This window comes from Manis pentadactyla, chromosome 5 (assembly GCF_030020395.1).
Source record: "Manis pentadactyla isolate mManPen7 chromosome 5, mManPen7.hap1, whole genome shotgun sequence".
In the NCBI taxonomy this organism is placed as follows: Eukaryota; Metazoa; Chordata; class Mammalia; order Pholidota; family Manidae; genus Manis; species Manis pentadactyla.
Window position 1 is genome coordinate 56238115 of NC_080023.1, and position 21886 is coordinate 56260000.

General features: G+C 34.3%; 1 protein-coding gene across 2 annotated transcripts in view; it reads right to left on the reverse strand.

The window, feature by feature from the left end:
- The window catches only part of LOC118928680 (transmembrane protease serine 11F), a 91611-nt gene that overhangs the window by 14116 nt on the left and 55609 nt on the right, over window positions 1–21886 (reverse strand). The window contains exons 4-6 of one of the 2 annotated variants that reach the window (XM_057502283.1): window positions 16363–16481; window positions 1580–1647; window positions 52–152 (exon numbers count right to left, since the gene is read on the reverse strand). In XM_057502283.1, the coding sequence (XP_057358266.1) occupies window positions 52–152; window positions 1580–1647; window positions 16363–16481 (288 nt within the window). Of the gene's footprint in view, window positions 1–51; window positions 216–1579; window positions 1648–16362; window positions 16482–21886 lie in introns of both variants that reach the window. The other variant, XM_036918144.2, reaches the window with a different exon arrangement.

Here is a 21886-nt window from a genome sequence, read left to right on the forward strand (position 1 = left end):
GAAAAATAAAGAAGATTGTGAAGGAAACACAAAGATGGTGAAAGGACTTACGTGTGAGTGTAAATGATGATTCGTTTATAGTCAAAGGGAACCTTTTTGTCTGCAGACTTTGGTATAAAGTCCTTTCAATTGTTTTCTTGATTCGCTCAACACTGTCAGTAGATGGGTATCGAAATATGAGCACCATAAAAATATTCACACCATGTTCATCTGGACTGAAGAGCAAAAAAGAAGGTAAATAGAGATCGTAATAATAAAACCAGCTCTCAAAATCTATTTTTACCTATTCAGATTCACACTAAATTTACAGAAACCTCATAGATGGCATATGTGTATATCAACACAGAGCTAGATTTCATTTCCTAGCCTCCTTTACAGTTTATGGAAGCTCTCTAGTGAATTCTGGGCAACAGACTGTGGGCAGAAATGATACCCCACTCCCAGGCCTGGCCCCTGAGAACCTCCCAGACCACCCTCCATGTCCCCACTCTTCCTTTGTTGGCCAACCAGATACAGAAGATGCAGTAGGCAATTGTATTCCACAGTCCCCACCAGCACCCGTATCTCTTGCTGCCACTCTGACTCTTTGGACGATAGCATGGAAATGAAATAATTCTTTATTGTGCTAAACCATTTATATTTTGGGGTTTGATGGTCAGTTAATATGTGTTTGATAAGTGAATGATTGGAGAAAGTGGTTATAAAAGGAAATATTTCAATATGAGGTTCAAATATATAAATTTACACTGTAATGTGTAAGTCTAGGAAGTTTCTAGTTGCCTTTTGAGAATAAATTTAATTTGAAACATATAAAGAAGGAACAAAAGTAGGGAGGGGAAGAGGGAAAGAAAGGCATCATGTCATGTACCACACAGTAACCACATGTACATTTATTTATCATCAAGAAGTGAATCAGACAAATAAGTATTACAGATATATATATTTGCATATTGATTGATACCCACAGAAAGTATTTAAAAACTTTCATCAAAATAAGTAGAAAACAAGATGATTATTCCAGTAAATGCCAAGCCTTTTGGACATCACATGAAAAGTATATTCAGGATGGATGCTAGTAATTTCTTCTAGTCTCTGAGAAGTTATGTTCAATTTAGGTATATTGCCTTTCATCAGAGCATAAAAATGAAAAAGTATTTAAAAGAATAATAAAAATGCAATGGCATTTATGAAAAACCTTACTGCAGAGAAGTCACAGTCTGATTGTTGGGTGTACTTAAAATGAGGACAATCAGAAAGAACTTGCTTAAATTCTACTTAGTTTCTAGCTAAAGGAACAGGGTGTGTCAGCAGCACCATCCTCCCCTTTCTGTATTTTTTTCTTTTAGAGATTACCTTTTTTTTTTAAAATCTAGTAACTGACATTGTTTTTTGTCACAGAGCACTTTACATCTTTCTATTGTGACTGGGAAATGGCTAGGTGGTATATAAGCTGGGCTACTCAGGACTTAATGAAATTTTACTGTTCCTGTAAAGAAATTGCTCAGAGGGGCTGAGCTGTTGTGTTCATCAAATGCTTCCTAAGGGTACTGGCTTGAAGTTGCAAACCATGTTCACATACCTTATTTTGATAACATGAGATTTGATAAACCGACCCCCTCTAGAAGGCCATCGAAATATTGTAGACATCTGATCAGAAGATTAAAAAAAAAAGAAGTATTAGTCTTAAGAAAAATGTTACTCCTCATCTTATCTAGAGTTGAGGCAAAGACAAGGATTTTGTTTTATTCCCAGATGTGTGAACAGGTTTATTCACAATGGGAAGACAAAACCAGGTTTTCTAATCTTTGTAGAACTAAATAACCTTAACAAAATCCTTCAGCTTTCCTAGACTTCTATAAAATAGGGTAACAACATCTACTTCATAGAGTTGTTTTGAGCATTAAATGAATAATGCATATCACACATGTCACACCTTGCCTGGTAAATAGTAAGCTATTGATGATGTTCATTTTAATTATTGTTAAAAGAAGTATCGGTTATTTTTAAAAGCAACATCCTCACTTTTAAGAAAACTCACCTAAATTTGCCTTATTCTTGAATATGGCATCCAGTCTACTATACCAATTTGTTGATTTTTAAAAAGATCATCTCATTACTATAGCATTTGACGCAATATGTAATAACATCTGTCATGGGACTCTGACATCATACTTGTTAACTGTCTTTCTGTGGTAGGCAGGCTTTCACAACTGGTTCTAAGTGTGGGAATAAGTTTTGTTGCACTCTATACTATCAGCATTTTATTATTCAGTCTTCCAGCCTGAACTATTGATGGATTTTGGATGTTCAGTGAACTGATCTTCTAAACGGACCTGATTCCCAAAAGACTGTTGAAGTACTGCCTTATAATCAAAAAGCAAGCACTGGACTGAGAGTCAGAAATCAGAAATTCCAAGTCCATATAAGTTTACATAAGGCTCACCTCCATGATAAATCTTGCTCCTCATTACTACATCTCTTGGGAAAAGTGAATATCATCCCTCTCCACAAGATTCCCCCCTCTCTATGACTCTTCTAAACTAACAACAATGCTCAATAGATTTTACCTCCTAAATATTGAATCAATCTCCATTCCTTCAAACTCACAGATATGGTCTAAAATCAGCTCCTTGGAAATTTGTGTCTGGCCTGTGCAGCAGCCCTCTTACTGCCACATCTATGTGGTTCTACTCTGTCTTTCCCCCTGTTGGTTTTCTCTCCACAATGATAACCCTAAAGTACAATCTGAGTGTGCTGTACTCCTGCTTCAAGCCCAGTGTGAGCTCCATAATCTCAGCCCTTCACTCCCTCACCACACCCCAACTGTCAAAGCCTATCTTCATATCTGCTCTTTCCTAATCCCACTAAACTGGTTCACACCTCTGGACTTTGCACATTCAATTTCCTCTTCCTACAATACACTTTTTTTCTCAGGCAAATTTCTTCAATGACGTTTCTGTCATTGTTCAGAAACTTCAGTTGTCTCTGACTTGCCCTCCTCAAAGTTGAACACTCCTTTATGGGCCACCTAGCATCTTGCATGTATGATTCTGTTATAGAAGTTATCACACCAGTCAGCAGTTGTGTCTTTTCCACTCTAGACTCTGAGCTGTGTGTTGGCAGGGAGTGTGTCTGATTCATCTTTGCTTCTTCAGTGTTTGGCCTATTGCCTGGCCCACAGTAAACTCCCAGTGAATGTTTGATGAATAATCCTTGAGTAAATAAGTTAATAAGAATTAAGAATTGACAGTATAGTAAAGTGAAGAAGATGACAGTACATTGTTTTGTTTTATCTGCGAATCATGTTGCCATGTATAAGGAGAAATCCATGGGAATTTGAAGCAAGATGTGAAACAGAAGCCCCCAGTGGTGACTCCCCCTATGTGGATGGTCATTCCAGGGTGTGGATCAGTTCTGATTTATGTCATTTATGATTTCAATACTCTTCTCTGAGCTATTTTATTTCCATCTCTCACGGAATAGGAAGAAAATTTGATTTTAAGGTCTCCCGTACTTTATGTAAATGTTGTCTGAGATTTTAAACTATGTACATAATGGCACTTTGGGAAGGGATCAGGTTTCTGTCATATCAGGGTTAAGTACCAAGAATCCACTCAAAGTAAAATGATATTAGCAAGATTATGGTCCCCTGAAGAGTCAACCTCTATTTAAAAAATGGGAAGATTCAGGTACAGTGCAGTATTGGTGTGACCACTCATAATAGTTTACATGTATTAAACTCCATACTACATGGTAGTCATTGAATCAATTTCTTTGCTTAAACTTCACCACCTTAGGAGGAAAGTATTTTATTTATTCTTAACAGCCCTATTTTATAGATGAAGAAACTTGGGGCTCAGGACATTGAAGCAAACATCTGAGGTAGCATAGGAAGTGGTGGTTCTGGCATATGAACCCAGAGAATCTGGCTCTCAACTTTGCATTCTTAAGTACATTAAGTAGCATTGACAACCCTGAGTTACTTAGATCCCTGACTATAGATGTTCAGGTTGGTAAGGATAGAGAGGTCCTACAACAGGAAACCCTTAACGAAGACCTCAAATACATCTTTTATTCCCTGAATCTAAACTTCATAAAAGATAAACTCTTGGGAGGTTGCTTTTTTTCTGCTTCTTACTTTAATAGGGCTGAGAGAACTGTTCCTCTTTAGATGCCTAATCATTGCTGTTACCAATTTCTGGAGAAATTTAACTTATGTTTATATTTTTCTACTGAGAGCTCAGTAATATTAGATTCAATCCAAATTACAAAGATTAATTGTATCCTTTGCTTTTTTTATGAAATAAAACTGAGAATAGATCATTTTATTAAAGATCATTCCATTTAAAATGAGATAGTTTTAAATGGAATACCATGTTTTAAATAGTTTTACCATGAGCCTAAGCTAATGATAAAATGGGGGGAAAAAGTTCATCTTAAAATCAAATACCAACTGGAATCTTTGGTTTGAATTAAAGCATTAAAAAAAATGACATGTTTGAAACAATACGTGTGCCTCTTACTAATAGCACATCCAGTTACTTTTCTCGGCAAGCTTGAGCTTGTGCCTTTCCTCTGGCTGGGAGCCGCAAGCAGATTAATCCTTGTGTCAGTAAGTAGCTACTGGGTGCTGCTAGGGAAACCCTGCCTAGGTCCCCCGTGAAAGTGCGTCAGGGAAGTTCTGCACGTTTCCTGCTACTGTCAGGGTAATATGCACCAGCAGAGGGCAGATACTCCAACAAACAGATCGTTTTCCCTTTCTCTCCATGAAAGCTTCCTGCTTGCTCAAAGGGATTTTTATTTGCTCTGGACTCCAAAATTCTGATCATTCAAGTCATATATTTAACAATTTATTCTGTGGTCTCATGGCTCTCAAATTGTCATATCATCTCGTTACCTAAATTTTCAGTTTGTATACTTTCCTATGCACAAACTTCTACACATTAATGTTATAAACTCCAGTAAGGAAGGTACTGAACGATTCAGACCTTGGTATTCTTCACAGCCTTGCACAAAGTAGGTGTACATTACTTCTCCAGCTTTGTTAATCTTAAATAACAGTGTGAAGGAAAAAATGCCTTCATGACTCTTTCACTATACCCTGTCTCCTTCCCTTTTTCTCACTTATTTATTCATTCAACACAATTGATTAGGAGTATCCTATGTTTCAGGCACTGTGACAACACTGGATAACCAGTGATGAGCAAAAAGTTTATGGTCCCTGGGCTCATAGGACAGAGAGATAGGCAGTAATAAAAAAAATTGTATAGTAAAGTAATGTAGAATAATGGCAGGGGAGTCTATACTAGGGGAGAGTTTTCAAGGGGGTGACATTTAAATGACACTGGAAGGATCAGAAGAAGTAAGCAACAAAAAGAGAAAGGTTATTGGGCAATCTTCCAGGAAGAAGGAACAGAATGTGCAGAGAATCCAAAAGAAGGCCAGTATGGGTAGAGAAGAGTGAGCAAGGAGGAAAATGTAAAAGTTGAAGGAATAGTCAGAGCCTGAGCATTCAGGTGCTTGGCAAGAAGCTTGGACTTTATTCTAAGTGCATTTGGAAGCAACTTACGAAATTGTAAGGAAATGAATAACATAATGTGCTTTTAAAAGATCATTTTGGTTGCTTGATAGATAAGCTATTCAAGGGAGTCTGAAGTGGAAGCAGTGAAGACTGTGAGCCACCTAAATGAGGGAACATGTTAGCTAGGTCTAGGATGGAGTTGGTGATTAGAAGCAGAAATATTACTTATGAATGGATTAGACAAGAGGATAAGGAAAAAGCAGGAATTCTACCAACAAAATGGACAGTGATGTCACTTGTTGATTGGGAAAAAATAGGAATGAGAAGGGGAGCAACTTTTAGGAATTCTATTTAGATATGGTAAATTTGAGATGTCTGTGAGGGATCCAGGGGTAAATATCAAGTAGATAATTGAATGTACAAGAATAGGGTTCAGAGAAATCTGGGTTAGAGATTAAAATTTTGGAATTAGAGTTATTGTATATTCATCAGTGCTAATGGAGCTAAACTTGCCTGTTTTATCCCCCACCCCCTTCACACCCAAAGGGTGGAATAATTTTATTCTTTTGGTTGCAGTGATTAGTGCAGGGTTGAGAAGGTATTCCAAATTTGACCAGCTGGATTAGTTCTTCAAAGTTTCCTCCAAGGACTATTATAGAAAACTGTCTTTTCCTGCTTTGGTTAATAATCTGGGAAAGTTTTAATATAGAGTATCTATTAGCTATTTGGCTTGCCACATGGAGAATAAATTTTAAAAACAGAAAAACCTGAGGACATTGTTTGAGCCTCTGGAGCAGGTTTACCTGAAGCCAGATTAACCTCTAGATTTTTTCTCAACAATCCTCCCTCCCTCTCTTCTACTCCTCCCCCTTCCCTCTTTCACTCCCTCCATCCTTCTTTCCTTTCCTTTTTCTTTGACTTGTTAACTGGGTTTCTGTTATTTTCTGTCAAAAGTGTCTTATTCCTTATGGGAATGGATGAGATGATTTAAGAGCAACAGAAAAAAGAGAAACAAAGTCAGAATTGTGCCTTGGATGATCTGGGGGCTTAAGCTTATGGGAATTTTATTGTCTATAATCACTTACAAGCAAATACAAATTTTTTTCTTTCTTAAGAAATTTATTAAAAAGCTGAATTCACTTAAGGGATGATGAATTGTGAAGAGAGAGGAATTGTTCTCTATCCAAACTGTGTTTCCCAGGCAGGTACACCAAGCCCCCAAGTTGTATAAGTATTGATTGATAACAGCTCATACCTGCAATTCTTCAGAGGCCTTCTCTTTTCTGACCTGAGTAATTTACCCAGTAATGTCTGGGATCTTATGCTCCAACCTTCCCTGGGCAGCCCTTGTTGTTTTAAACAGCCAAGCCCTCTTACTTCTGGGTGGAACCACCTCTGTGATGTAATTTAGTATCCACATTTCCTGGAGAAATCAGGCTGAGGTTGCATTTCTGAAAACACATTTTTGTCTAGTTTCTTCCTCTGCCCTTTCCTGTTGCCATCACTTCCTTTTTCCTGAAAACTGTTGGTTAATAAATTATTTACCAACAACCCTATCACAGACTCTGCTTCTTTGGATCCAACCTATTCAGGGATAAATTAGTTGTAGCTAGAGAATGCTCTGCTGTGCATCTATTTCAATTCTTTGGAAGATCAGTGACAACATTTTCAACTTTCAGATGAGGTTTTTAGTTTGTAAGCAGGAAAAGAGCTAATAAATTTAAATGGAAAAGGCTTTTAGAGATAATATTTTGTGTGTCCAAAGGAAGAAAGAAAGAAAGAAAGAAAGAAAGAAAGAAAGAAAGAAAGAAAGAAAGAAAGAAAGAAAGAAAGGAAGGAAGGAAGGAAGGAAGAAAGAAAGAAAGAAAGAAAGAAAGAAAGAAAGAAAGAAAGAAAGAAAGAAAGAAAGAAAGAAAGAAAGAAAGAAATGAAGGAAGAAAGAAAGAAAGAAAAATTTAAAATATATTTCCTCAAACTTAATTGTAGTTTTAGAATGTAAGGAGCACAATAGAGGGTTGTGGGGGGAACTGATTATTCAGACAGAAGGTTAGAAAGGTGTAGAGCGCACATCTGTAGCCTTTTGATACTGAAAATTCTGCATAGTAAATGGAAAGTTATGAGAATTTTCCAGTCTTCATTTTGGAAATTGTCTCCTGTCCAACAGTATTAATTGTCATGCCACTTATAGTGTTAACTTTTTGGATTATTCTGAGCATTGATTTCCAAAGTGGAAACAATATATCCCAGAGAATGTGGGAAAATATCAGACCTTCAAGAAAACTAGCATTTAGAGCACTAGTCCTGAGGTGTGGAATCCTACTATCAGTGCACTAATTGACTAATGTCTCCAAGGGGAAAGATCAGTCTGTTGGCATGATATCTAACTCAGTGCTAGTCCTAAAATATGTACTCAGTACTTCCTTTGTGTATTGCATTGAATTAAATAATCATACTTAAACCATTAGTTTTAACATAACCAAACTAGCAATTCTTAGTATGAAAACAGTTATCTTGTTTCAATTACTATATTAAGTACTTTTAAACTCTGTCAAAAACAATGGAGCACATGTCAACATACAAATCCAGTTTTTAAACAAAACAGTTTCATGGCAAACTCTACCACACATCTGGCACTGGGATTTCAAATGGGACTTGGGACAGAGAAGGACACTAGAGACAGTGGTTACCTTTAAAAAAAAGGTTGTTGAACTCAACATTAGAGAACCTAACTATGTAAAACAAATGCTAACAAAAATGTAGGGAGAAATAGCAATATATTAGTGATAGATTTCAATACCCCACTTTCAACAATAAACAGATCAACCACCCAGAAAATAAGGAAACAGTAGACTTGAACAACAATGGAGACCACATGAACCTAATAGACATACACAGTGCATTCCATCCAGTAACATCAGAATACATTCCTCTCAGTGTGTGGAACAGTCTCTAGGATAGATCATATGTTAGGACACAAAACAACTCTTAACAAATTTAAGCAGATTGAAGTCATATCAAGTATCTTTTTCAATTATAATGGTATGAAGCTAGAAATCAATATCAGGAAGAGAACTGGAAAATTTACAAAATGTGGAAATAAAATAACACATTCCTGGATTAGCAATACTAGTAAACTAAACTTATTGGTTAATGAGTTAAAGAAGGAATCAAAAGAGAAATAAAAAAAAATATCCTGAGACAAATGAATTTGGAAGCACAACATACCAAAACTTAAGGTATGCAGTAAAAGCTGTTCTAAGAGGGAAATTTATAGTGATTAGCATCTACATTAAAAAAAAGAAAGGCCTCAAATAAATTACCTAACTTGAACCTCAAATAACTAGAAAAAAGAAAAAACTGAGTTCATAGTTAGCTGAAGGAAGGAAATAACAGAAATCAGCAGAAGCAAATGAAATAGAGACTAGAAGAACAGTAGAAAAGATGAACAAAACTAAAAGTTGGTTTTTGAAAAGAAAAACAAAATTGACAAACCTTTAGTTAGACAAATAAAAAAAAAGAAGACACAAATAAAATCTGAAATGAGGAAACATTACAACTGATACCACAGAATTAAAAAGGATCAAAGAGACTACTATGAACCATCATCTATCAATAAATTGGATAATATAGAAGAAATGGATAAATTATTAGAAACACGCAACCTACCAAAGTGAAGTCATGAAGAAATAGGAAATCTGAACAGACCAATAACAAAAAGGAGATTGAATCAGTAATCAATAACCTTCCAACAAAGAAAATTCCAGAACTGCAGAGCTTCACTGGTGAACTCTATCAAATATTTAAAGAAGAAATAATGCCAGTCCTCTGAAACTCTCCCAAAAAACTGAAGAGGAGGGAATGCTTCCAAACTCATTTTATGAGGCCAACATTACTAGGACACAAAAATGAGATAAGAAAACTACATGAAATGAAAACTATAGGCCAAAATCACTGATGAACATAGATGTAAAAATCCCAGACAAAAAAACAAGCAAACCAAATTCAACAGTATATAAAAAGCTCATACACCGCAATCAAGTGGGATTTATCTGTGAATTGCAAAGATGGTTCAACATAGGCAAATAGATAAATGTGATGCATCACATGAACAGACTGAAGGATAAAGATATGATCTCAAAAGATGCAGAAAAAGCATTTGACAAAAAATTCAACATCCTTTAGTTATTAAAAACTCTCGACAAATTAGGTATAGAGGGAATATGCCTCAACATAATAAAGGCCATATATGAAAAACCCACAGCTAACATCATACTCAGTGGTGAAAAGCTGAAATCTTTTTCTTTAATCAGAAACAAGGCAAGAATGCCCACTCTTACCAGTTCTATTCAACACAGTGCTGAATGTCCTAGCCAGAACGATCAAGCAAGAAAAAGAAATAACAGGCATAAAAATCAGAAAGGAAGAAGTAAAATTCTCTGCTTGCTGATGACATGATCTTACAGTAGAAAACTCTACAGAAAAAAACCCTGAAAAATAATGAATTCAGTAAAGTTAGAGGATACAAAATAAAAATATAAAAGTCAGTCATGTTTCTATACACTAACAATAAAGAATTTGGAAAAATTGAGAAAGCAATCCCATTTCTAATAGCATCAAAAAGAATGAAATAATTATGAATAAATTAAACCAAGTACTTGAAAGGTCTGACATTGAAACTTAAAAACATTGATGAAGGGAATTGAAGAAGATACAAATAAATGGAAAGATATCCTGTGTTCATGGATTGAAATAATTAATATTTTAAAAATGTCCCTTCTGCCCACAAGTGATTTACAGAGTCAATGCAATCCCTATCAAAATTCCAAAGGCATTTTTCACAAGAAAAACAATTCTAAAATTCATATTAAGCCATAAAAGACCATTAATTATCCAAAGCAATCTTGAGTGAAAAGAACAAAGCTGGAGGCATCAAACTTCCTGATTTCAAATTATATTAAAAGATATAGTAAACAAAAAAGTATGATACTAGCATAATTATGACATGTATAAACCAATGGAACAGACTAGAGTGCTCAGAAATAAACCTATGCATATAGTGGAATAATCTTTGACAAGGTCACCAACAGTACAAAATGGGGAAAGGTTAATGTCTTCAATAAATGGTCTTGAGAAAACTGGTTTTCCACATGCAGAGAAATGAAATCAGATTCTTATCTCTTCAAACATATAAAAAAAGCTCTAAATGGATTAAATTTGAGATCTAAAACCATTTAACTTTCAGAAGAAATATAGAGAAAAAGGCTCCTTGTCATTCACTGGCAATTATTTTTTTGGTCATGACATCATAAACACAGACAAAAATAACAACAAATGGGATTACATCAAATTAAAAGCTTCTCTACAGAAAAAGAAACCTTCAACAAACAAAAGACAGCTTCTGGAATAGATGAAACTATTTGCAAATCACATTAGTGATAAAGGGTTAATATCCAAAATATATAAGCATTTCACACAAGGTGATAGCAAAAAACAATCTGATTTAAATATGGGCAAAGAACCTAAATAGACATTTTTTTCACAGAAGACATAAATGATCAACAGGTCTATTAAAGGTATACTAATCATTAAAGAAGTGTCAATCAAAATCATAGTGAGATATCAACATACCTGTTAGACTGGCTATTGTCAAAAAAATCCAAAGACAACAAATGTTGGTGAGAATGTAGAGAAAAGGGAACCTGGTACTCTGTTGGTGGGAGTGTGAACTGGTATGACCATTATGGAAAACAAGTAAGTTTCTCAAAAATGAAAAGTAGAACTACTACATGATCCAGCAATCTCACTTCTGGGTATTTATCTGAAGAAATTGAAACGAGGATCTCTAAAAAACAACCGTACTCCCATGTTCATTGTAGCATTATTCAGAATTGTTGAAATATGCAAACAACCTAAATAGTTAACATATGTTGATGGATGAACACATCATGGATAACAATGTGGTATAAACATACAATGAAATATTATTCACATTTAAAGAATGATATCTTGTCATTTGTGACAGCACAGTTGGATCTGAAGGCCATTTTTTAAATGAAATAGGCCAGACACAGAAAGACAATACTCATGATCTCACTTCTGTGTGGAATCTAAGAAAATTTAAACTTACAGAAGCAGAGAGTGGGAGAGTGGTTGCCATGCCCTGGAGGAGGTAGAAATGGGGACATGATAGTCAGAGTACAAAGTTTTAGTTATGCAAGATAACTAAGTTCTGGAGACCTATTATACAGAACTGCGTCTATAGCTAACAGTACTGTATTGTATACTTAGATTTGCTAGAAATGTAGTTTTTTAAAAAAAATTTTTTTATTAAGGTATGATTGATATACACTTGTATGAAGGTTTCACATGAAAAAACAATGTGGTTACTACATTTACCCATATTATCAAGTCCCCACCCATAGCCCAATGCAATCAGTGTCCATCAGTGCAGCAGATGCCACAGATTCACTCTGTGCCTTCTCTGTGCTACACTGTTCTCCCTGTGATCCCCCACGCCATGTGTACTAAACATAACACCCCTCAGTCCCCTTCTCCCTCCCTCCCCTTTGGTAACCACTAGTTCATTCTTGGAGTCTCTCGAGTCTGCTGCCATTTTGTTCCTTCAGTTTTGCTTCATTGTTATACTCCACAAATGAGGGAAATCATTTGGCATTTGTCTTTCTCCGCCTGGCTTATTTCACTGAGCATAATGTCCTCCAGCTCCATCCATGTTGCTGCAAATGGTAGGATTTGTTTCTAGAAAGGTAGCTTTTATATTAAGTGTTCTTACCACACCCACACATAATAATAACAATAATAGTTTTTATTTTTTGGGAGGTGATAGATATGTTTATAGCCTTAATTGTGATGGTTTCACAGGTATATACTTCTCCCCAAACTCAACCAGTTGTATACATTAAATATGTATAACTTTTTACACATTAATCATACTTCTATAAAGTGATATAAAAAATTTGCTAAAGAACCATGATTTTAATTATTAAAGGTAGATATAGTGCTTTAATTGCCATCTCTCTCGGTCAACAATAAAAAAACCCACTTCCTATTATGTCCAGCACTTGACAGAATCATTTAATATAGAAGGCACTAGATATTCATTGAAAAAATACTAAACCAATTAATAGATGAATTGATGACTTAATGGGTGGATGAGTAGATGAATGAATTAATTATAGCCTATGCATTTCATCATCCTTTTCTATAATCATGAAAGTCAAATCTCTGTTTGGAGAGACACTGAAGGAAGCTGGAAGGAGTGGAAAGAATTTTTTTAAAAGTAAGAAAACGCTACATAAAAGGAAAATGAAAGAAAGAAAATAGCACTTAAAAAGTGAAACAATGTAAGAGAAACTTTCTACATTTCTAAGAAGGTTAAATTAGCTTAATTGTCTCTGGTGATAAAATATAAAAGGTCAATAAATTGTCATCATAAAAGATATTGAGACCAACTCTTGTTTGCTTATTATACACAAATCCTTACTGCTTAAACATCTTTAGCATGTTCATTGTCTTTTGCAGAAGCTAAGGTAGAATGAGAAATGGTAAAGAGAAAGGGAAATAAAATACTCAAGGATATAGAGGTATTATTACAGAAGGCTTATTGTAAAAACTAGGAAATTTCAAAGTGGTAAACTTCACATGTAAATGAGATCTTTCAAGATGATAGACTAAGTATATATATATATATATATATATATATATATATATATATATATATATATAAATCCCAATTAAAATTATGTTAAACTTATAAAAAATGGATAAATTAATAACCCTAACAAAAACCAGAGATTTCTTTAGTAGATAAGAGATTCAACTCTTTTCCTGAATTCAGGAAATGAAGGAAAAATAACTGACAAAGTAAGGTGGGAGAAGCCACAGACTAGAATAGGTTATCTCACCCTCAACAATATTGACATTTTGGGCCAGATAATTCTTTGTTGTGTGGAGCTCTCCTGTGAATTGTACAGTATTTAGCAACATTCCTGGTGTCTAGATACTAGATGCCAGGAGCACTTATCCTCACAGTGAACAGCCAAAAAACTTCAGGAATTACCAAACATCCTTTGGGGAACAAAACTGTCCCTCAGCTAAGAAACACTGGACCAGACTGTGGATGGAGGGAACTCAGCCAAGAAGGCAGTTCCTCTGCTCTAAAAACTCTGAGACAGACTCAGCCCTTGGAAGTACCAAATACAAAAAGAAGAAGGGACGAACAGAGATTACAAAATCCAGTCACATTTCTACACACCAGTGAAAACCAATGAGAAATGTACTTTAAAAAGGTATCAATTAAAAAAAAAAGCACCTAGCATTATATCTATAGATGAACAAGACCTGTAAGAAAAGCATTTTAAAACTACTGAAATATAGTAAAGAAGTCTAAATAAATGAAAGTGCTACTTCTCTCGACCTCTATATTTGAAGCAAGTTAACCCCAAATCCCAGTATGACTGTGTATGTGTTTGGTGTGTGTTACTTGATACAGGACAGGAATGGCAAAGGGTCGTTGCAGATCCTAAGTTAAAGACCTCAAGATGAGTCCAGGAACACCCTGACTCCACTGATAAGTACCCTTATCAGAGTAAGAAACACAGATACCCAGAGGAGAAGGCCAACTGAACAGAAGACAGATATTGAAGTTATGTAGCCATGTATCAAGGAACACCTGAATCTCCCAGAAGCTGAAAGGCAAATAAGGATTCTTTCCTAGAGCCTTCCAAGGGAACCAGCCCTCTTGATATCTTAATTTTAGATTTCTGGCTTCCATAACTGTGAGAAAATAAATTTCTACTCTTTTAGACCACTAGTTTTTGGTAATTTTACAGCAATCTTAGGAAACTAATACAATAGGTATCAGCACTTATTGTCAAACAATAGAGTTTAAAGCATTATGGTATTGACACAGTGAAAAACAAGCTAATTAATGAAACAGATTTGAAAGCCCAGCAACATCACAGTTCATATATGAAACCTTTATTTGTGGCAAAGATGGCATGGCAGACCAGCCAGGAAAGGGTTGATTATTCAGGTAGTGGTACTAACAGAACTGCTTATTCATATAGGGAAAAAAATGAAATTAAAGTCGTATATCAAAAACATATGCAAATATCAATTCCATATAGAATAGTTGCTTAAATGCAAAAAGGAAAAACAATTTTTTAAAGACAATGACATCAGAATCAGAAAAATGTCTTATATGAACACAAAGGGCACTAATAATAAAATAAATCAAGTATTTAACTACATTAAAATTCAGTACCTTGTTCATCAACATATATGATAAAGAAAACGAAAAGGCAAGCCACAAAATGGAAAAAAGATCTTGTCAATACATGTAATGAATAGATAATTCATTTCCTGAAAAATATGTTTTTAAGAATAAATTAAAAGAAGACAAAAATACTTTGAGAGATGGGAAAAAAAATCATGAGTAGGCATTTATAAAGGACAAGATACAAATAGTTGATAACCATTGATGAATCTTATTAATTAAGGAAATGCAAATTAAATCCATAATGAATTATTTTTCTATACTCATACCAATTGCCAAAGTCAATTTGTAGAAAATTTTGATGAGGAGGTAAGGCAGCATGAACTCTCATCCTCTGTTGATAGCAGTGTAAATGTCTACAAAATCCTTGGAAAGCCAAAGATTGAAATTTGACAGAGTTTCAGCATAACCTGTGACCCAGCAAACAAACCCTTTGTTTGGTTTATGACATAGAGAGGCTCTTCACATGCAGTAGGATCACATGCACTAATATGTAAGGATGTTAATTAGCTGTGCTGTCCATTAAAAATATTAAAACAGCCCAAATGTCTGTCAAACATAAAATGAATTACTAAATGGTGGTGTATTCTTCCTAGGGCATTCTATACATAAGTGAAAATGAGTGAGCTATAGCTATATGCATCAATGTGAAATAAATCTCTTAAAACATAATATGGAATGAAATAATGAAGTTACAGGATATAATATAAGTCCATTTACAAAAAATTCAAAAGAGGCAAAGTTGCACAAATTATTATTTGGGAATACATACATAGGTTATAAAACTATGGAACAATTAAATATAAATTCAGTGGATTTTGAGAGTTAGAGTGTTAAGTTCTTCACCAGTTAATTAAGAGCTAATGTCTATAGCTAATCATAAATAATCGTAATAATTCAGTCCCATTTCTGTAGAGCTACTGCTTCTTTGTTCCAGAATTATTCTCATAAGCTTTATGGACTACACTCTAGGCGAGTATACTAGGTTTTGCTAAACATCTGTGGTCTCCATAGACATGCTTTTCATGGGACAAAATAATGAAAGACTATTCTATTTGACTTTCTGCTATGATAGGTTAAGATTTAGCTTCCCTAAAATACATTAATAATTTTAAATGCCTAGATAGATGCATGTTTTCAAGGGAAACCAAAATATTTGAGGAGCATAATTAAATTTGAAAATAATATCACGAATTTTAGAAACACATTTTTGTATGTGACCTTTCACCTACTTTTAAACACAAAGCAAACAAAATGAAAAAGCAAACATTGCAATCCTATATTCTTAGGTTAAAACAGGTTAAAGAAAATGAACCAAGAAGGAAAATAAAGAGTTAAAATACAGAAAACATGTTTCAAGCAACAATTCTGAACGTTTTACCTATATTTATTTAATCTGCACAACTGTATGGTTTAGATACTACACTATCCTTATTTTACAGAAGAAGAAATTGAGGCATGACAGGTTAAGTTCTTATAATAACCACATGCAAGTGAGACAAAAAAAAATCACATCCATAAACTTCAAAAATTTCTATGGGCTTACCATTCTCTCAATCTGATGACTCCTTTCTATAAATTCTCTTGAGGTTCTTATTCCATAATTTTCTTTGTATTTTATATTTGTGACTTTAAAAGAGGCAAGGTAATAGAATGACTTATCATCTGAAAGGTAAAAATAAACAAAAGATCCATGCTTAAATACAACCAGTTCCTTATCTTCCCATCCTGGGAAATAGACTTAGTAATGTATTTTATTTCTTCTTAGTACAAAAATTATTGTGAACCTTTTTTCAAATATTTTGTAATTTCATCATGGCACCCAGCTAAAATAGAAAATTCAGGCCTCAAAGTATACCTTCAGAATACCCCTTTCATAGTACTTAGGCATATCAAAATTTTCATACAGTTGGACAGGAAACATACAATGGAAAGTAAATGTTGAAAGCACAACCTAAGAGTCAGGTAAAAATTATCAATTCCCTCAAAAATTTGAACATAGGTATAACATAGCTGAGCTGTATTATGAACAGACATTGAACAGTCTATCAGTTTTTTTGTGGTACTTATCAGGTTACTTACATGGGAGCCTGTGATTACTATTTTCTTTCGCTTTCTTTTTGCTCATTCACTTCTCAGTTCTCTGTAATCTATTCTTGCACACCAGTGAAACTGCCATTGTTAAGGGCAATAGTTGTAATATAATGGCACCTTTTGTTTGGTCTTTGTTTTTTTTTTTTTTCATCTTGATTTCTTTGCAGCCTTAATCATGTTTCTTGAAACCTCATCTTAGACTTTATAAAGCCATCTTCTGATTTTCTTCCTTCCTCCTTGGCCATTCCTTCTCAATTACTTTAGAGAATTCTATTTCTACTTCTATCCTTAGCCACCCAATGTTCTATCCTTGGCCTGGTCATGTTAAATATCTCCTTCTGGGTGATCCTAAATGTGAATGGCCTCAACTGTCAACTATTTGTTGATGTTAATAGATAAACTGAGGCACATTTAAATTTTCATTCAAGAGTTTATTTGAGCAAACATTGATTGAAATTGGGCAGTGCTAAATCAGAGTGGCTAGTAGACCTCCAATGGCTGGAGCTAGAGATTTCTATAAAGGTGACATGGAAGCAAAGTAAGGAAATTATTTGATTAGCTAGAATTTAGGCTGATGCCTTATGTGGGAGGCATTCTAGTTGACTATGATTGGTTGTTCTTAAACTTAATTTTCTTGGATTAGAGTGCACTGACTGGTTTAGGATTTGAGTTGCTTACATAGGCTACCAAGGTACTAGAACCAACTCAATCCAATGACCTCCTTGTTTACTTCAACAATGGGTGACTCCTTAATTTTTTATGTCCAAACCAGATTTTTGTCATAAATTTCAATCTTCTATCAACTGACTTCAGATGACTATTTGTTGGACATCTAATAGGCACCTTAAATATAGTATCTCCAAAGAGAAATAATCACTTACCTCTCCCTGTACTGAAGCCTGCTCTACTTCCTGTATTTTCTATCTTCATGAACAGCTCCATTAGCCACACAGTACCCAGAGCTTATTAGCTTCATCCCCATTTCCCACATTCAATCTTTCAGTCTCCAAGTGTTATGCATACAGCTCATTAATATGTCTTGAATCCTTTATCCCACCCAGAAAAGCTACATCCTTAATTCAGTTCTTCATCAACCACCTACCTAATTAGCTGAAAAAATGACATTTCTGTTAAAAAAGAAGTCCCCCATCTAGATTCTTTATCTTAAATACTACCATTACAGTCTGCTTCATCACCCAGGCTAGAAATCTTGGAGTAATCTTTGATAATCTTTGATCTCTTCTTAATTAATCAGCAGGATCAGACAGTGTTATCACCTAATTTTTAAAAATCCATTCTCTATTCACAAATTCTGCTGCTGGTGCTCTAGTTCATCCCCTCATTGTTTATTGTCTGGAAAATGTAAAAGGTTTGTAACTGGTACCTGCCTCAAGTTCTGTTTTCCTCAAGTCTGATCTTTTAAAATTGTTTTCCTCAAGAGTGATCTTTTAAAATTACAAATTTGACAGCATCACTTCTCCATTAAATGCTTCCTGTTTCTCCATTGCCAGAGAAAAGGAGTCTCAACTCCACTATGATCTACAAAGCCTTTTCTTGACCTAGACTCTGCCTATATTTTAGTATATTCTTTGCAACAATCCCCTTAGGATTTATGTTGAAACTACGGCAAACTGTTTGCATTTGTCTGCCATCACCATGCTGTTTCCTTTCACTGAGATTTTGCTTATGTCAATCCTTTTGCCATTTCCAAAGACTACACTGTGCCTAAATCCTGCTGGAGAAAATGTCTGGAACACTCAGCCTTAGCTAGGGGCTTCACAACTGTGCTGCTATACTGTTCTGCGAAGAGCTCTATTTTGCACTTGCCAATATCGTATTATAATGATCTATAGATTTCAGTCCACAGGAATACCAGCTCTGTGAGAAAAGTGTTGTACCATTTTTGCATTTGCAGAGAAAACACCATTTGAGATAATGTGTAAAAAGAACAGTATGTCAAGCTTTTAAATTAATTAATTATTATTTCTAGTCAAAGTTTATTAAGTTATAATATATCAGACAGTACTAAGTGTCCTAATTTTTATTTAATTAATTTTTCATTTTTAAACATTTTTAAGATTATAAATGCTAAATCAGGAACTCTGTAATGAACAGAAAAGTATATGCAAAAGAATAAAACAACTTATAACCCTAACATTCAGAAGTAACTGATATTATTATTTTGACTTATGTTTCTCTTTCTAAAAATATTGTTTTAATTGACTGAAGCAGTTGCATTACAAAAGTAATTTGCCAAAGAACACCCAACTAATGTATGGTAGGCCTGTGATTAAAAGGTTCATCTGACTTTATCTCATGAGAGAATATATTCTATTCCCTACCTTCCTAGAACTGGAGCTAGTCTTGTAGAATGGGAAGACAGATGATCCTACTGCAATTAACACTTTGCTTGTTAGATTTTCAAGAAGTAAACCTTAAAAATAGCCTTAGAAAATTGAGTTTCTGGATTTTTTGTAAATTAACTCTAAAGACTAAATTCTTCAAAATATTTCATGTAACTCTTTATAAAATAGATTTGTGTTTACCCCATAACAGGAAATATAACTGATTCTAAATAAACCTGAAAAAGTTAATCCGGATCATGAAAACATTCATTGAAAAATATAACTTACTCTGTTAATTATGACTAAGTAACCAAAAAAACAAAACAAAACATCTTGCAAACTCAATGTTTGAATTTTTCTAGTTAATATTTCATGTGAATGGTGGTGGTGGTGATTTTTTTCATTAATATTGAAAGATCTTCATATAATTATGAAGGTATTATTATGATATTTTTTATTTTTCATTGGTAGTTGGTATTTTTAAGTGGCAGAAAATATTTTCAACTCTTACATCTGACAATGGATATATATATCCAGAATATAGAAAGAACTACCCAAATCAACCAAAGGAAAGACCGATGACTCAATAAAAAATGGGGAAAAGACTTGAACAGACACTTCACAAAAACAGGAAATCTAAATGATCACCTAATTCATGGATAAGTGTCCAACATTATTGGTAATCAGGCAGATACAAATTAAAATTACAATGATAGCACTACAATCTACACCTAATTAGCAGATATATAAACTTATGGAGCAGTGGGATCTCCCTACAGAGCTGATAGAAAACAACCTCTTATTATCCATAAAGTTCAAAAGGCACATGCCCAGTGACCCAGCAATTCAACATCTGTGTATGTGCTCTGGACAAACTCTTGCACACGTAAACCAAGATATATGTATAAGAAGGTTCAAACAGTATTTTCTTAATGTCTAAAACATGAACCACTCAAATGTCCATGAGCATTTGAATAATTAGTAAATTAAGTCATGTTTAAGGCAATAGAATATTAGTCAATATTGAAAATAAATGGACTAAAGCTAACAACAGGGTGGATGATTTCCTGCTACAGTATTGAGAAGAAATAAATCTCCAAAAAAAAAAGACTCCATGTATAATGTTGTTATATTTACTTAATGCCTTAATATGATTTCATTTTAAAATATTTTATTTCCCTTTGATTAAATAAAAAGGATGATCTAAACAGAAATCCAAAGGATAAGTATCCAACAGTTTACCAGTCTTTTTATCATGATGTGTAATAAAAAGTTAGAGACATTAATTCTGTCAGGCACTTAATATTTAATTAATAACACAGCAGTCATCTTTTAAAATGATACCAAGAACTTATAGAGTTGTAAATATAAAATGTGAGAAGAAAAAGTGCGGCACCTGACATCCAGGCAGTGGCCTGGTACTATCACCTAGTCCTTAGTATTTTGTTGAGCAAATGGTTTCCTAAAACATCAGTGTTAGACAAGGCCACTCTGCTATGATACAAGTGATGACAAAAATAAGACCATTTATAGTTGTGTCTGAACTCAGATAAAAACACTATTCAACCAAACAAACAAACAAGACAGAACATTTCCTTGCTGGATGTTATGAGTGACTGCTACTTCTATAACAATTATAGCTTTCTTTTAGCTTCATTTCATTGCTTTGCCTGACAGATAAGATTTGTTAAGATACCAAATTGCAGCCTTATTCCAGCTTCCTGTCAGCATCCAATATAGAGGAAGACCCACTTCCTCAAACATCCCCCAAATCGCCTCACAGAAGCCAAATCTTATAATATGTCCTCTCTAACAATCTGACAAAGTGCCCCATGGTTCCTCCTTTGCAACAAGTACTGAAGCCACCTCGTTCCACCACAGATGTTTCTAGTGGTCTTTGGTCGGAGGCCATTGACAAACCATTTATTTTCTAAAGTCATTGAATTTTTCTAGAATACTTGTTTGAAAATATCCTATATGTTAGGGAGTAGAATTATAATATAGTGGAAGCTGCTTATTCATAATTATTGAGATTCCCTAGGATAAAAGTAGCTATCAAATTTACTTCAATCCTTGTGATGTAAATTTTACCATCAGTCTGCTTAAAATCCTTACTTCTATTTTTGTCATTTCATATATTTCATTATTTTTAGTCTCCTGCCTCTCAGGTCCATTTATTTCCTGTCTCTAAAATTAATATTTTAAAATACTTTTTTTCTTGGTTTTATCCAGGCTACTACAATGTGATTTCCTTCACTGACTTGGTTTTGATTTCTTTATGCTATAAAAATATGTACATTATAGTTTTGAAATGTGTATGTCATTTTAGATACTTGTATCTTTCCCCTTCCATTTATTTGTTCTCTATCATAAACTAACTTCTCCTTTGTTTTACTAAATTTCTATCTATAATTGTGCAACTCTCATAATTGCATGGAAGATCCATGTGACAGGGTCCTCAAATTCTTGAGTGTAAACCTCTGTAGTAGTTTCTTACTGCCTCTGTAACAAATTACCACAAATTCAGTGTCCTCAACACAAATTTGTTTTCTTATAGTTCTGGGGTCAAAAATTTGAAAAGTGTTTACAGGGTTAAAATTAAGATGTTGGCAGAGCTCGCTCCTTCTGGGG